General features: G+C 70.6%; 1 protein-coding gene across 7 annotated transcripts in view; it reads left to right on the top strand.

Annotated features, from left to right (window-relative positions):
• Window positions 1-117: 117 nt before the first annotated feature.
• HUWE1 (HECT, UBA and WWE domain containing E3 ubiquitin protein ligase 1) overlaps window positions 118-12,346 on the top strand; it is a 30,470-nt gene continuing 18,241 nt past the window's right edge. For 4 of the 7 annotated variants that reach the window (XM_064503429.1, XM_064503431.1, XM_064503430.1 and 1 more), the window contains exons 1-35: window positions 118-337; window positions 2,390-2,498; window positions 3,012-3,083; window positions 3,164-3,262; window positions 3,945-4,151; window positions 4,235-4,387; window positions 4,488-4,550; window positions 4,752-4,829; window positions 4,925-4,972; window positions 5,057-5,125; window positions 5,201-5,300; window positions 5,386-5,486; window positions 5,580-5,730; window positions 5,804-5,931; window positions 6,017-6,157; window positions 6,237-6,354; window positions 6,441-6,587; window positions 6,660-6,761; window positions 6,833-6,913; window positions 7,063-7,169; window positions 7,250-7,427; window positions 7,521-7,612; window positions 7,705-7,916; window positions 8,026-8,083; window positions 8,171-8,347; window positions 8,430-8,675; window positions 8,757-8,890; window positions 8,987-9,087; window positions 9,269-9,472; window positions 9,555-9,771; window positions 10,454-10,576; window positions 10,975-11,206; window positions 11,437-11,667; window positions 11,868-11,990; window positions 12,080-12,175. In XM_064503429.1, the coding sequence (XP_064359499.1) occupies window positions 3,039-3,083; window positions 3,164-3,262; window positions 3,945-4,151; window positions 4,235-4,387; window positions 4,488-4,550; window positions 4,752-4,829; window positions 4,925-4,972; window positions 5,057-5,125; window positions 5,201-5,300; window positions 5,386-5,486; window positions 5,580-5,730; window positions 5,804-5,931; window positions 6,017-6,157; window positions 6,237-6,354; window positions 6,441-6,587; window positions 6,660-6,761; window positions 6,833-6,913; window positions 7,063-7,169; window positions 7,250-7,427; window positions 7,521-7,612; window positions 7,705-7,916; window positions 8,026-8,083; window positions 8,171-8,347; window positions 8,430-8,675; window positions 8,757-8,890; window positions 8,987-9,087; window positions 9,269-9,472; window positions 9,555-9,771; window positions 10,454-10,576; window positions 10,975-11,206; window positions 11,437-11,667; window positions 11,868-11,990; window positions 12,080-12,175 (4,362 nt within the window). In that variant the 5' untranslated portion in view covers window positions 118-337; window positions 2,390-2,498; window positions 3,012-3,038. Of the gene's footprint in view, window positions 338-887; window positions 1,043-2,389; window positions 2,499-3,011; window positions 3,084-3,163; window positions 3,263-3,944; window positions 4,152-4,234; window positions 4,388-4,487; window positions 4,551-4,751; window positions 4,830-4,924; window positions 4,973-5,056; window positions 5,126-5,200; window positions 5,301-5,385; window positions 5,487-5,579; window positions 5,731-5,803; window positions 5,932-6,016; window positions 6,158-6,236; window positions 6,355-6,440; window positions 6,588-6,659; window positions 6,762-6,832; window positions 6,914-7,062; window positions 7,170-7,249; window positions 7,428-7,520; window positions 7,613-7,704; window positions 7,917-8,025; window positions 8,084-8,170; window positions 8,348-8,429; window positions 8,676-8,756; window positions 8,891-8,986; window positions 9,088-9,268; window positions 9,473-9,554; window positions 9,772-10,453; window positions 10,577-10,974; window positions 11,207-11,436; window positions 11,668-11,867; window positions 11,991-12,079; window positions 12,176-12,346 lie in introns of those variants that run through there. The other 3 variants (XM_064503428.1, XM_064503427.1, XM_064503426.1) reach the window with 3 other exon arrangements.

Here is a 12,346-nt window from a genome sequence, read left to right as displayed (position 1 = left end):
ATCACGTGACCCCCGCCGGGGCCCTGCAGAGCTCCCGGCCGCGCGTCTCGCGAGAAGTGAGCGGCGGGAGTCTCGCGGGAAGCGCCTGGGAGGGGCGGGCCGCGAGCCGCTCTCGCGAGATCTTCCGGGTGCCGCTGCCGCCGGCCGCGGAGGCAACGCCGGTCCGCGCTCCTCCCCTTCCCGCCCCCGTCTTCGCGCGCGGCGCCTAGAGCCTCGCGAGAGTTCTGGCGGCTGCGGGGCTCTCGCGAGAGCTGGCGCCGCCCCGCCCCGGCCGTTGTGTCCCGCCGCGGCCTCGCGAGATCTCGCGGCAGGTCTCGCGGGAGGTGCTCGCCCGCCGGTGAGTCCCGGGCCGCCGCCGCTGCCGCCGCGGAACGTGGTGTTTCCGCGGGCGGGGAGGGGGCAGGCGGGGGCTACCCCGCCCTTCGGGGCGCCCTGTCACCGCCGCTCGCCCCTCGATGTCCCCTTGTGGGGGGGGAATGGAGCCGTTACTGGCGCGGGGAGGGGGTGGGGGCCGAGGCCGTGAGAGGTCTGGGGAAAGTCTCGCGAGGTTTGCCGGGCATTTGTGCCGCTGCGGCACGTCCTCTCGCGAGACCCGGCGCCGCTCGCTGTCGCGAGACGTTGCGGCCGCCGGCGGGGACGCGCTCCTCCTCCTCCCCCCTCCGGTGTGGCCGCTGCTTGGGGAGTGGGGGCGGGAAAGTGTTTCCCCCCCCCAGGTCTCGCGAGATTTCACCCTGCCAGCCCGGATCTCGCGCGGCCTTCTACGTCCTGTCGCGAGATCCTGCCCCCCCACCGCGGCGCCGCTCGCGCTCCCCTTGGCCCCCCCTTCACTCCCCCATTCCCGGCGCGCGCCGAGCTCTCGCGAGACCGCGGCGGCCGCCCCGCCCCTTGCGTGCCGCTCTCGCGGGAGTCGAGTTCTCGCGGGATTTCGGCGGGGCCGCGGCTCCGGGGCTCTGTGTAAGATGGCGGCGGCAGGAGGCGGCCGGGCCCGGCACTGACCCCCCCCCCCCCGCCCCACGCGCCCCCCTCACCCGCCCCCAAGCAGGTACCGGCCGGGCCGCGGGGGCGGGGGGCTCGGCCCTACGGGGAGGCGGGCAACAAGGCAGGGCTTGGGCCCCCGCTCTGCCCCGGCGGGCAGTCTGGCTCCGTCATGCAGGGCCCGTCCCCCCCCCTAGCTCTGTGTGCCCCCCCCCCGGTCTCCTACGGCGTCACGGTCCCCTCCACCAGCTCTGTGCTGTTAACGTTCCTCCCCCTGGGCTTGTGCGGTTTGGCCCCCCCGGCTCTGTCTCCCCTTTCCCCCCACCCGGTCACCGTAATTCTGCCCCTCCCCCCAGCCTTGTCCTTTTCCCTCATCCCCACGATTCCCCCCCCGGTGATCGAAGGGGGCTATTTCCCCCCCCCCCCGCAGTGTTCCTCTGCTTTGAGGGTTTTTGCTGTGATCTCAGCTGTTTGTGGTTCCTTTTGGGGGGTTCAGCTGCTTTTCTTCGTATTTGTCCCTGCAGCCGAGGGTGGGGGGCTGCTCAGGTGCCGTGTCTCCCTCTCTGGGGTCCTCCCCTCGTTTGGGGGGGGGATCCTGTCACCCTGTGCCCCTTCCCCCCCCCAGTGCTGTGCCCCCTTCTCTCAGTGCCCTTCTGCCTGGGCTGGCTTCCTTCTTGTGCTCCCCCAGCTCCCCTCCCTGGGCTCTGCTGAGCTCTCCCCTGGCGGCACTGGGGTCACCTCCCTCCCTGGCCTGGGGACCGCCCCCCCCGGCCCCGGTGCGCCGTGTTCTTCCCCCTGTGCCGTAGGGCTTTTGCCACAGTGGAGCTGGTCATCACCAGGCTTTACTTTCCCTCCCTCTTCCCCCCCGCCTTTTCATTCCATGGGGCCGGGTTCTGCCACCCGCGAGCGGCGCAGGAGAAACCCCCTCAGACGCCACGAGAGGCCCAGGGCTTCCCCTTCTCCTGCGTGGGGCTGGCTGAGGGGGAGGGCTCGCACACCCGCATCGCGGCCCCCCTCCGGCCCCGCGGTCCCCCAGGAACACCCCTCCGTGCCCCCTGCTCCAGGCGCTCCTGGGTGTCTCCGCGTCAGCGTGCTGCACAGGCACTCTGCTTTTTTTGAGGGAACTTTTTTTTTTTTTTTTACGTTTTTAAGTTTTGACCACGTTTCATCGCTAGGGGTTTTCCCGGCCCCTGGGACCTTCTGTCTCCGGTGTGACAGGGGCCGTCACTCGCGGCGGCTTCCTCGTCCCTGTCCCTTTCTGTGGCAGGGTTCGCCCCTTCCCACTCTCCCAGGGACTGCCCTGAAGCTCCAGCCCCGTCCCGGGGTCTCCAGGAGCCCACGTCCCCGTTCCAGGTGGCTCCGCGGGCTCCAGCCGGCCCCAAGGCCTCACGCTGCCCTGCCGGTTCGCCCGCAGGCCCCCTACTAGTCTGCGACTTGCAGAGCGTCTGCCCTTTGCAGCCAGGGCCCCACGCGGCAGCGACTCGGACGGCGCCGGGCCAAGGATGGACTGGCTGTGATTCCCGGTAAGGTGGCCCCGGCGCACGGAAGAGGCGGCGGCAACGCTGCTGGGTGGCTCCAGCCCCAGTTCCCCCCCCCCGTTCCCCCCCCCGCGGCAAATCGGGTCAGCGCTGGCGCCGCGCCGGCTGAGTCAGCCCTCGTGCCCGGGGCGGGCTCGGAGCTCCCTAACGCCCGGGCGCTCATCGCCGGCGCCGGCTGGGCCGCGGCAGCCCTCCGGGGGCAGCAGCGCAGGACCGGGGCGGCGCGGGGAGGCGGCCGGCGCCGCGCCGCCGCGTCCATCCGTCCCGCCCGCCCGCCCGGCGTTTTGCACATTCATTGTTCCCTGGCGGAGCCGCGACGTCATCTCCCCCCGCCACCGCTGCGGCGCCCGCAGCCTGCCGGGACTCGCAGTCCCCGGCCCAACAATAGCGGCAGCGGGAGGCTCCCGCGGCGCCGCCGGGCCTCCCCGGACACCTGGGCCCCCCACGGTGGGGGGAGGGGGACGGCGCAGCCCTCGGCAGCCCCGCATCACCCTGCAGGCTCAGCGCCCAGACAAGCGACTGAAGATGAAAGTGGACAGGACTAAACTGAAGAAAACCCCCACGGAGGCGGTGAGCGGGGGGTCAGGGGGTGGCGCAGGAGCCGGGGGGGTGGCGGCGGCAGGGGGCTGACGCGGCCCCTCCGCCCCCAGCCTGCCGACTGCCGGGCCCTCATCGAGAAGCTCAAGGTGTGCGGCGACGAGCAGCTGCTGGCGGAGCTACAGCAGATCAAGACATGGAACATCGGGAAGGTGGGAGCCCCTTGTGCCGGGCAGCGGCACGGCCCCTTCATCCCACGGCGGGGGGGGGGGGAATGCAGAGCCCCTCAGCTCCAAATCCCGCTGTGGCCCTTGTCCCCGTGGAGTGCTAGGTAGGGCCCAAGGGAAGGATGCGGAGCCCTTCGTCCATAGGGTGATGCAGAGCCCTTCAGCTCCAAATCCCCCTGTGCCGGGTGACACCGCGGCCCCCTTGTCCCTGTGCCCCTCGTCTCCAGGGTCTGAGGAGGGGGACGTGGAGCTCTTTGGCTCTGAATCCTCCCGAGCCCCTTGTTCCTACAGAGCACCAGGGCCCGAGGGAGGGATGGGGAACCCCTCATTTACAGGAGGGATGCGGAGTCCTTCATCTGTGGGGCAATATGGAGCTTCTCCGCTCCAAATCCCCCCACACTGGGCCGACACAGAGCCCTGTGTTTCCGCATGCTGCGGGATAGGCGCTGAGTCTCTTTTCCTCAAACGTTATTAAGACCAAGGGGGATGCAGCACCCCAAATTCCTGGAGAGAAGCAGATGAGGGCTGGGAGCTTGAAACAGCAGAGCATGGGGATGTCAGGACAGGGGCCACGGAGGGTTGGGGCTTTCCCCGTGCTGCTGGCGAGGGGCCGCCCCCACTGCCGCGCGGCCCCCGGCCGGGCCCTGACGGCGCGCGCTGTCGCCAGTGCGAGCTGTACCACTGGGTGGACCTGCTGGACCGCTTCGATGGCATCCTGGCGGAGGCGGGCCGCACGGTGGAGAACATGTCGTGGATGCTGGCGTGCGACCGGCCCGAGCGGGAGCAGCTCAAGGCGCTGTTGCTGGCTGTGCTCAACTTCACCGCCCTGCTCATCGAGTACAGCTTTTCCCGGCACCTCTATAGCTCCATCGAGGTGCGGGGGCCGTGGTGGGGCGCGCCGCGGGGGGCACGGGGGCCCCGGCGTTGGCCCCCCCTCACCGCCCCACTCTCCCACAGCACCTGACGACGTTGCTGGCCTCGTCGGACATGCAGGTGGTGCTGGCCGTGCTCAACCTGCTCTACGTCTTTAGCAAGCGCTCCAACTACATCACCCGCTTGGGCTCCGACAAGCGCACGCCGCTGCTCTCCCGCCTCCAGCACCTGGCTGAGGTGAGGGGTGGCCTGGGGGGGTGGGGGGCTGGGGGGGCCACTGCCAGGCGCCTGACTTCTCCGTCCTCCTGCTCCTCTTCCTCATCTCTCCTCTGCGCAGAGCTGGGGCGGCAAAGAAAATGGCTTTGGGCTGGCCGAGTGCTGCCGCGACCTCCACATGCTGGTGAGTGTTGCTGTGTGATACCTCGGGCTCTGCCATCCGCAAAACCCTCTTGCGTTCCCCGTCCCGTGTCCCCTCCACACCCCGGGGGCCGCAGCGTCCCCCAGGCCAGAGCCCCTGTTGGAGGGGGACGGTCAGGGGCTGCTCGCTGCCCTGGTGCTGTCCCCCCACCGCCGTTCGTTTTCGTCCCTGCCGCTGGTGCAGAAGTACCCGCCGAGCGCCACCACGCTGCACTTCGAGTTCTACGCTGAGCCAGGCGCCGAGGTCAAGGTGGACAAACGGGTGAGCGTCTGCGGGGCTGCCGTGACCCCCCACCACGGGGCCACAGGCCCCCGGTGCTGTGCGGCTGCCCCTCACCAGCTGTCTTCTTTCTGCAGGCCACCAGCACCACGCTACACTACATCCACATCGAGCAGCTGGACAAGGCGAGTGCCAGGGCTGCTGCTGGCGGGCGTGGGGGAGAGGGGTCTGACAGGTGCCCCACTGATCCCCCCTTCCCCTCCCTGCAGATTTCGGAGAGCCCGTCTGAGATCATGGAGTCGCTCACCAAGATGTACAGCATCCCCAAAGACAAGCAGGTTAGTGTGGGGCCGGGGCGGCCCCCCGCGGCCGCGCGCCAGGGGCAGCTGCTGACCCTGTGCTGCGCCCCACAGATGCTGCTCTTCACCCACATCCGCCTGGCCCACGGCTTCTCCAACCACAAGAAGCGGCTGCAGGCAGTGCAGGCCCGGCTGCACGCCATTTCCATACTAGGTACTGCTGGTAGGAGGGGGTTGTGGGGGTGCTGGGACACCGGGCCCCCCAGCGTGAGATGACCCACCTCGTCTCCACTCCGCAGTGTACTCCAACGCCTTGCAGGAGTCGGCTAACAGCATCCTGTATAACGGCCTCATCGAGGAGCTCGTGGACGTGCTGCAGATCACAGACAAGCAGCTTATGGTGGGTCCCCGGGGCTGGCCGTCCCCCCCCCAGTGCCGCTGTGGTGCCCCAGGGCACTCGTCCGGCACCCCATCGCCTCCCCGCCTCCCCCAGGACATCAAGGCGGCCTCGCTGCGGACCCTCACCTCCATCGTGCACCTGGAGCGGACCCCCAAGCTGAGCAGCATCATCGACTGCACTGGCACCGCCTCCTACCACGGCTTCCTGCCTGTCCTGGTCCGCAACTGCATCCAGGCCATGATTGGTGGGTGCAGGGCGCCCCGGGGGGGGCCGGGGGGCAGCCGGGCGGCGCTGATACCCTGTCTTGCTCCCCGCAGATCCCTCTATGGAGCCCTACCCCCACCAGTTCGCCACCGCCCTCTTTTCCTTTCTTTACCACCTGGCCAGTTACGATGCTGGCGGCGAGGCCCTGGTCTCCTGCGGCATGATGGAGGCGCTGCTCAAGGTGAGCGAGGCAGCTGGAGGGGGGCCCCGGGGGGCCAGATGCCCTCCGCTGATCCTGCCTCCATGCCCCCTTTCCCCATTGAAAGGTGATCAAGTTCCTGGGCGATGAGCAGGACCAGATTACTTTCGTGACACGGGCAGTGCGCGTGGTGGACCTCATCACCAACCTGGACATGGCAGCCTTCCAGTCGCACAGTGGCCTCTCCATTTTCATCTACCGCCTCGAGGTAGTCCCCGCCTCCCCCCGGTGGCCCCCCAGGACCCCCCTGTGGTGCAGCCGGCGCTCACGGCCGCTCTGCCCCACAGCACGAGGTGGACCTGTGCCGCCGCGAGTGTCCCTTCGTCATCAAGCCCAAGGTGCAGCGCCCGGTGGCTGCCGCCGCCACCCTCCCCGAAGGCGAGGAGATGGAGACGGACATGGAGGGTAAGAAGACGAGGATGCCTCCCACACCAGCCCGGGCGCCTGGGCCCTGCCGCCCTCACTCTGAGCCCGCCGCTGTTGCCCCACAGTGACGGACGTGGCCATGGAGGGCAGCCCCGCCCCCTCCACCTCCAGCGAGCCCCGGCAGGAAGCCCCAGCGCCAGCAGAGCCGCGGGCGCCGGGTGCCGCCGCCGTACCCAGCACCAGCTCCGCCACCGTCCTGGCCCCGCGCAGCGGTAGGTGACGGGCACCAAAGCACGCCCGGCACCCTGCCGCAGGTAGGGCTCACGCGCCTGTCTCCCACGCAGGCGTGCAGTGCATCCCGCAGCGAGCTGCCCTGCTGAAATCCATGCTCAACTTTCTCAAGAAAGCCATCCAGGACCCGGCTTTTTCTGACGGCATCCGGCACGGTGAGTGGCCCCAGGCACTGAGGTGGGCGGTGGGCAGCGGCCTCTGGGCGCTGACTTCTGTCATCTCCCAGTGATGGATGGTTCCCTGCCCACCTCACTGAAGCACATCATCAGCAACGCTGAGTACTATGGGCCCTCGCTCTTCCTCCTGGGTGAGTGTTTTGGCACGCAGAGGGCCCCGGAGGGCTGGCGTGGGGCAGGGAGATGGCCCTGGAGCCCCCCGCCACAGCCCGGGGGGGCTGGGAGCCACCCCGGATAGCCGTGCCCATGCTCAGCGCCCCGCTGTCTCATCCCGCTGCAGCGACAGAGGTGGTGACGGTGTTCGTGTTCCAGGAGCCCTCGCTGCTCTCCTCCCTGCAGGACAACGGGCTCACCGACGTTATGCTGCACGCGCTGCTCATCAAGGACGTGAGTGGGGCGGCCGGAGGGGGCCGCGGGGCGACGCGGTGGGGGACGACACTCACGCCACCCTCCTCTCCCTGCCGCAGGTGCCCGCCACGCGGGAGGTGCTGGGCTCACTGCCTAACGTCTTCAGCGCCCTGTGCCTCAACGCCCGGGGGCTGCAGTCCTTTGTGCAGTGCCAGCCCTTCGAGCGCCTCTTCAAAGTGTTGCTCTCACCCGACTACCTCCCTGCCATGCGCCGGCGCCGCAGCTCCGATCCCCTCGGTGAGGGCTGCTGCCTGGGAAACTCCATGGGGCGTTCTGGTGCCTTGGGGCCCTGGTGTCCCAGCCCTCCTCTTCCTCCTCTCTCCCTGCCAGGAGACACGGCCTCCAACCTGGGCAGCGCCGTGGATGAGCTGATGCGGCACCAGCCCACACTGAAGACGGATGCCACAACCGCCATTATCAAGGTGGGTGGGAGGATGCTGGGGGGGACGAGGTGCCCCCCGCGCCGAGGGGGCTGGGCCGCCCGCTCAGCCGCCCTGCTCTGCCCCTGCCACAGCTCCTGGAGGAGATCTGCAGCCTGGGCCGGGACCCCAAGTACATCTGCCAGAAGCCATCGATGCAGAAGGCGGACGGCACGGCCGCGGCGCCCCCTCCGCGCTCACCCCACGCCGCCGAGGAGGCCTCCAGCGAGGACGAGGAGGAGGAGGAGGTGCAAGCCATGCAGAGCTTCAGTGCCACGCAGCAGAGCGAGGCTGAGCCCAGCCAGCAGTGAGTGCCACCGTGGGGCAGGGGAGGACCCTGACGCCTGGGTCCCTCCAGCCGGAGTCGGGAGAAGCCGGCAGTCTCCCGTCCGCCTCACGGCCGCGGCCTCTTGCAGGGTGGTGGGCACAGAGGAGCGGATCCCCATCCCGCTCATGGACTACATCCTCAATGTGGTGAGCGGGGTGCGGGGGCGTCGGCAGCAGCGCGGGGGGGGCAGGAGCTCGGGGGGCCCGCCTGCCTGAGCCCACCGTTGCCCCCAGATGAAGTTCGTGGAGTCGATTCTCAGCAACAACACGACGGACGACCACTGCCAGGAGTTTGTGGCACAGCGGGGGCTGCGGCCCCTCGTCACCATCCTGGGGCTGCCCAACCTGCCCGTGGACTTCCCCACCTCGGCCGCCTGCCAAGCCGTGGCCGGTGTCTGCAAGTCCATCCTGGTAGGGCACGGGGGGGCCAGGGGAGGGGGGCGGCCCAGGGGCCCACCAGGGCCCCGTGGCTGAGCTCCCCACGCTCCCGCAGACGCTGTCGCACGAGCCCAAGGTGCTGCAAGAGGGGCTGCTGCAGCTGGACGCGGTGCTGTCGGCGCTGGAGCCGCTGCACCGGCCCATCGAGGCGCCTGGCGGCTCGGTGCTGCTGCGGGAGCTGGCGAGCGCTGGCAGCGTCGCCGACGCCACGCTCTCGGCACAGGCCACCCCGCTGCTGCATGCCCTCACCGCCGCCCACGCCTACATCATGATGTTCGTGCATACGTGCCGCGTGGGGCAGGTAGGGCGCGGGGAGGGCGCGGGGGGGCGATGCGGCCAGTGGGGGGGCCACAGCCTGATGTGTGTGTCGTCCCCCCCCAAGAGCGAGATCCGGGCCATCTCGGTGAACCAGTGGGGCTCGCAGCTGGGGCTCAGCGCGCTGGGGAAGCTGAGCCAGCTCTACTGCTCGCTGGTGTGGGAGAGCACCGTGCTGCTGTCGCTGTGCACCCCCAACAGGTACAGGGGGTGCCGAGGGGGGTGGGGTGCCCCCGTTGTGGGGGGCGCAGGGGGGCGTCCCGTCTGTGGGGCGCCCCGCTGACCTCTCCGGCCCAGCCTGCCACCGGGCTGCGAGTTCGGGCAGGCCGACATGCAGAAGCTGGTGCCGAAGGAGGAGAAGGCAGCCCCGAGCCCACCCCAGGGTGGCAGGAGAGCTGGTAGGCCCGATGCCTGGGTCCCCTGGGGCAGGGGGTGGCATGGGGAGGGTCCCTGCCCCAGCCAGGGGGTAGGGGGCGGGGTGTCCGGGGCCCCCGAAGGCCTGGGTGTGCTGGGGGGGGTCTGGGGGACCCGGCGCCTGTGTTGTGGGGCGGCTGAGCTCCCACTAACGGGGCCGCGCAGAGGGCGAGGCGGAGGCGCCGGGGCCAGGGGCCGGGGCAGGCGCAGAGCCCCCGGCCCAGGGGCTGCTGGAGGGCATGGGGCTGGACAGCGAGGCACTGGCACCCATGGAGACGGACGAGCCCAGCGCCGCTGATGCCAAGGGCAAGGCCAAGATCACCCCTGCCATGGCTGCCCGCATCAAGCAGATCAAGCCGCTGCTGTCAGGTGAGGCCGGGCGCCAGGGGCGGCGGGGCGGCGGGCGGGGGTGCCCCCCGGCCCCCCCGGGGCTGACGTGCTGCCCCTGCAGCCTCGTCGCGCCTGGGCCGGGCGCTGGCCGAGCTCTTCGGGCTGCTGGTGAAGCTGTGTGTGGGCTCGCCGGTACGGCAGCGGCGGAGCCACCACGCAGCCAGCGCCGCCCCCGCGCCCACCCCCGCCGCCCGCGCCACCGCCTCCGCCCTCACCAAGCTGCTCACCAAGGGGCTCAGCTGGCAGCCGCCCCCCTACACCCCCACGCCCCGCTTCCGGTGAGCTGGGGGGACAGGGCCAAGGGGGCCTGGGGGGGGACCAAGGGCCCTGGGGCAGGGCTGGGGGGGGGCAAGGGCCCAGGGGTGGAGCCAAAGGATGTGGGGCAGAGCCAAGGGGGCTTGGGGTGGGGGCCAAGGGGGCCTGGGCGGGGGGCAAGGGCCCTGGGGCAGGGCTGGGGGGTGGGCAAGGGCCCAGGGATGGAGCCAGAGGATGTGGGGCAGAGCCAAGGGGGCCTGGGGGGGGGCTGGGGGGGGCCAAGGGCCCAGGGGTGGAGCCAAAGGATGTGGGGCAGAGCCAAGGTGGCCTGGGGGGGCACTGGGAGTGGGGCCAAGGGCCCTGGGGTGGAGCCTGGGGAGGAGCCCAGGGGGCTCAGGGCAGAGCTGATGGTGCTGGGGGTGGAGCCAAGGGGCCAAGGTGGGGGCCAGGGTGGAGCTAGGGGCTTTGGAGGGGTCAGGGTGGAGCAGAGGGGTGTAGTGAAGAGCAGAGCTAGGGAGCCTGAGGGAGGGGCTTGAGGCTGGGGGTGGGGCCAGGAGGGCTGAGGGTGGGGCCAGGGGCACCTAGGGGTGGGGTTTGAGAAGACCTGGGGGGGGGGGCAGGTCTCTGGCTGTGGGGGTGGAGCCTCGAGGGCTGCGTGGGTGGGGCCTGACTGCAGGGGCGGGGCCCCCCATGTGCCCTTTCCAGGCTGACATTCTTCATCTGCTCGGTGGGCTTCACCTCGCCGATGCTCTTCGACGAGCGCAAGTTCCCCTATCACCTCATGCTGCAGAAGTTCCTCTGCTCCGGTGGCCACAATGCCCTCTTCGAGTGAGCCCCATGGTCGCCCACGAACCCCCCGGGACACTTCCAGGATGCCCCCGGGACATCCTGGCTCCCCCCCAGACACCTTCAGGTCCCCCCCAGGGTGTCCTGGCTCCAGCCGGACACCTTTAGCCCTCCCCGCCCCGGTACCCTGCGTTCCCCCCGCCCAGGGCTCCTCCAGGGTCTCCGCAGGACACGTCTGGCTCAGCCTGCGTCCCCTCCCGGACACTTCCAGGTTCCCCTATGGCACCCCAGGTGCCCCCAGGACAGCGCCATTATCCTGGGCGTCAGGGCCCCCCAACAGCGTGCCCGAATCTGAGGCTGGGCTGGGAGGGAGGGAGGGAGGGAGGGAGGGGGCCGGACGCCGGAGCCCCCCCCAGCTGATCACTCACCCCTGCCCCCAGGACCTTCAACTGGGCGCTGTCGATGGGGGGGAAGGTGCCAGTGGCGGAGGGACTGGAGCACCCCGAGCTGCCGGACGGCACCGGCGAGTTCCTGGACGCCTGGCTCATGCTGGTGGAGAAGATGGTGAACCCCAGCACCGTGCTGGAGTCGCCACACGCGCTGCCTGCCAAGGCGCCGGGGCCTGGGCAGCCCCATTTCAGCGCCCTGCGCTTCCTGGTCGTCACCCAGAAGGTGCGGGGGGGCTCAGGGGGATGCGGGGGGACTGCAAGGACGTGGGAGGGACTTAGCACTGCAGGGCCATGCGGAGATATGAGAGACACGGGGGGACTCGGGGGAGATGCGGAGGGGACTGTGGCGATGCGGGGGGATGTGGGGGAGACGCAGAGGGCACCGTGGGGACTTGGGGGAGAGGAGGGGGGGACGCAGGGTGCCCCGGGCCCCCCTAACCCTGCGCCCTGCAGGCAGCGTTCACGTGCATCAAGCAGCTGTGGAACCGGCGCCCGCTGAAGGTGTACGGGGGCCGCATGGCGGAGTCCATGTTGGCCATCCTGTGCCACATCCTGCGGGGCGAGCCTCTCATCCGGGAACGCCTGGGCCGGGAGCGCGAGGGGCCGAGGGGCGAGGAGGAGCCTGGTGCTGATGACGCCGGCCCCCGTCGCGAGCCCCAGGTCAACCAGCAGCAGCTGCAGCAGGTGGGGACGCGGCGGGGGACACCCGTAGGGTGGCCGGGCCCCCCCGCGCTGGCTCTGGCTCTGGCGCTGGCTCTGGTCGGGGCGGGGGGCGCTGGGGAAGGAGCCGGACGCGCTGGAGAGCGGGGCGGCTGTCCCACGCCTCAGGTGGTGACGGCCGTGCTCCCGTCCCCCTCTCTGTCCCCCTCCTTGTGCCCCTGCAGCTGATGGACATGGGTTTCACGCGGGAGCACGCCATGGAGGCCCTGCTCAACACCAACACCATGGAGCAGGCCACTGAGTACTTGCTCACCCACCCGCCACCCCTCATGGGGGGTGTGGTCCGGGTAAGGGGTGGGGCTGGGTGGGCAGGGACAGGGGGTGGGGCCAGGTCAGGCCCCTCCCTCATGGCCACACCTGCCCTCCCCCTCTCCAGGACCTGAGCATGTCGGAGGAGGACCAGATGATGAGAGCCATCGCCATGTCACTGGGCCAGGACATCCCCATGGACCAGCGGGCCGAGTCCCCTGAGGTGATGTGGGGGGGGAGGATCGGGCCCGCCCCAGAGCCGCAGGTGGGGATCGGGGCTGCCCTAGAGCCGCGGGGAGCGGGAAAAACGAGGCAGTAGGGCTGTGCCGGCGCCCCCTGAGCCCGGGAAGGGGTCCAGGGTAGGAGGGGGGCTGCCGTGTTCCCCCGATGCAGC

This window comes from Dromaius novaehollandiae, chromosome 37 (assembly GCF_036370855.1).
Source record: "Dromaius novaehollandiae isolate bDroNov1 chromosome 37, bDroNov1.hap1, whole genome shotgun sequence".
In the NCBI taxonomy this organism is placed as follows: domain Eukaryota; kingdom Metazoa; phylum Chordata; class Aves; order Casuariiformes; family Dromaiidae; genus Dromaius; species Dromaius novaehollandiae.
Note: the sequence above shows the minus strand (reverse complement) of the source record. Positions and strands in the feature narration are given on the sequence as shown.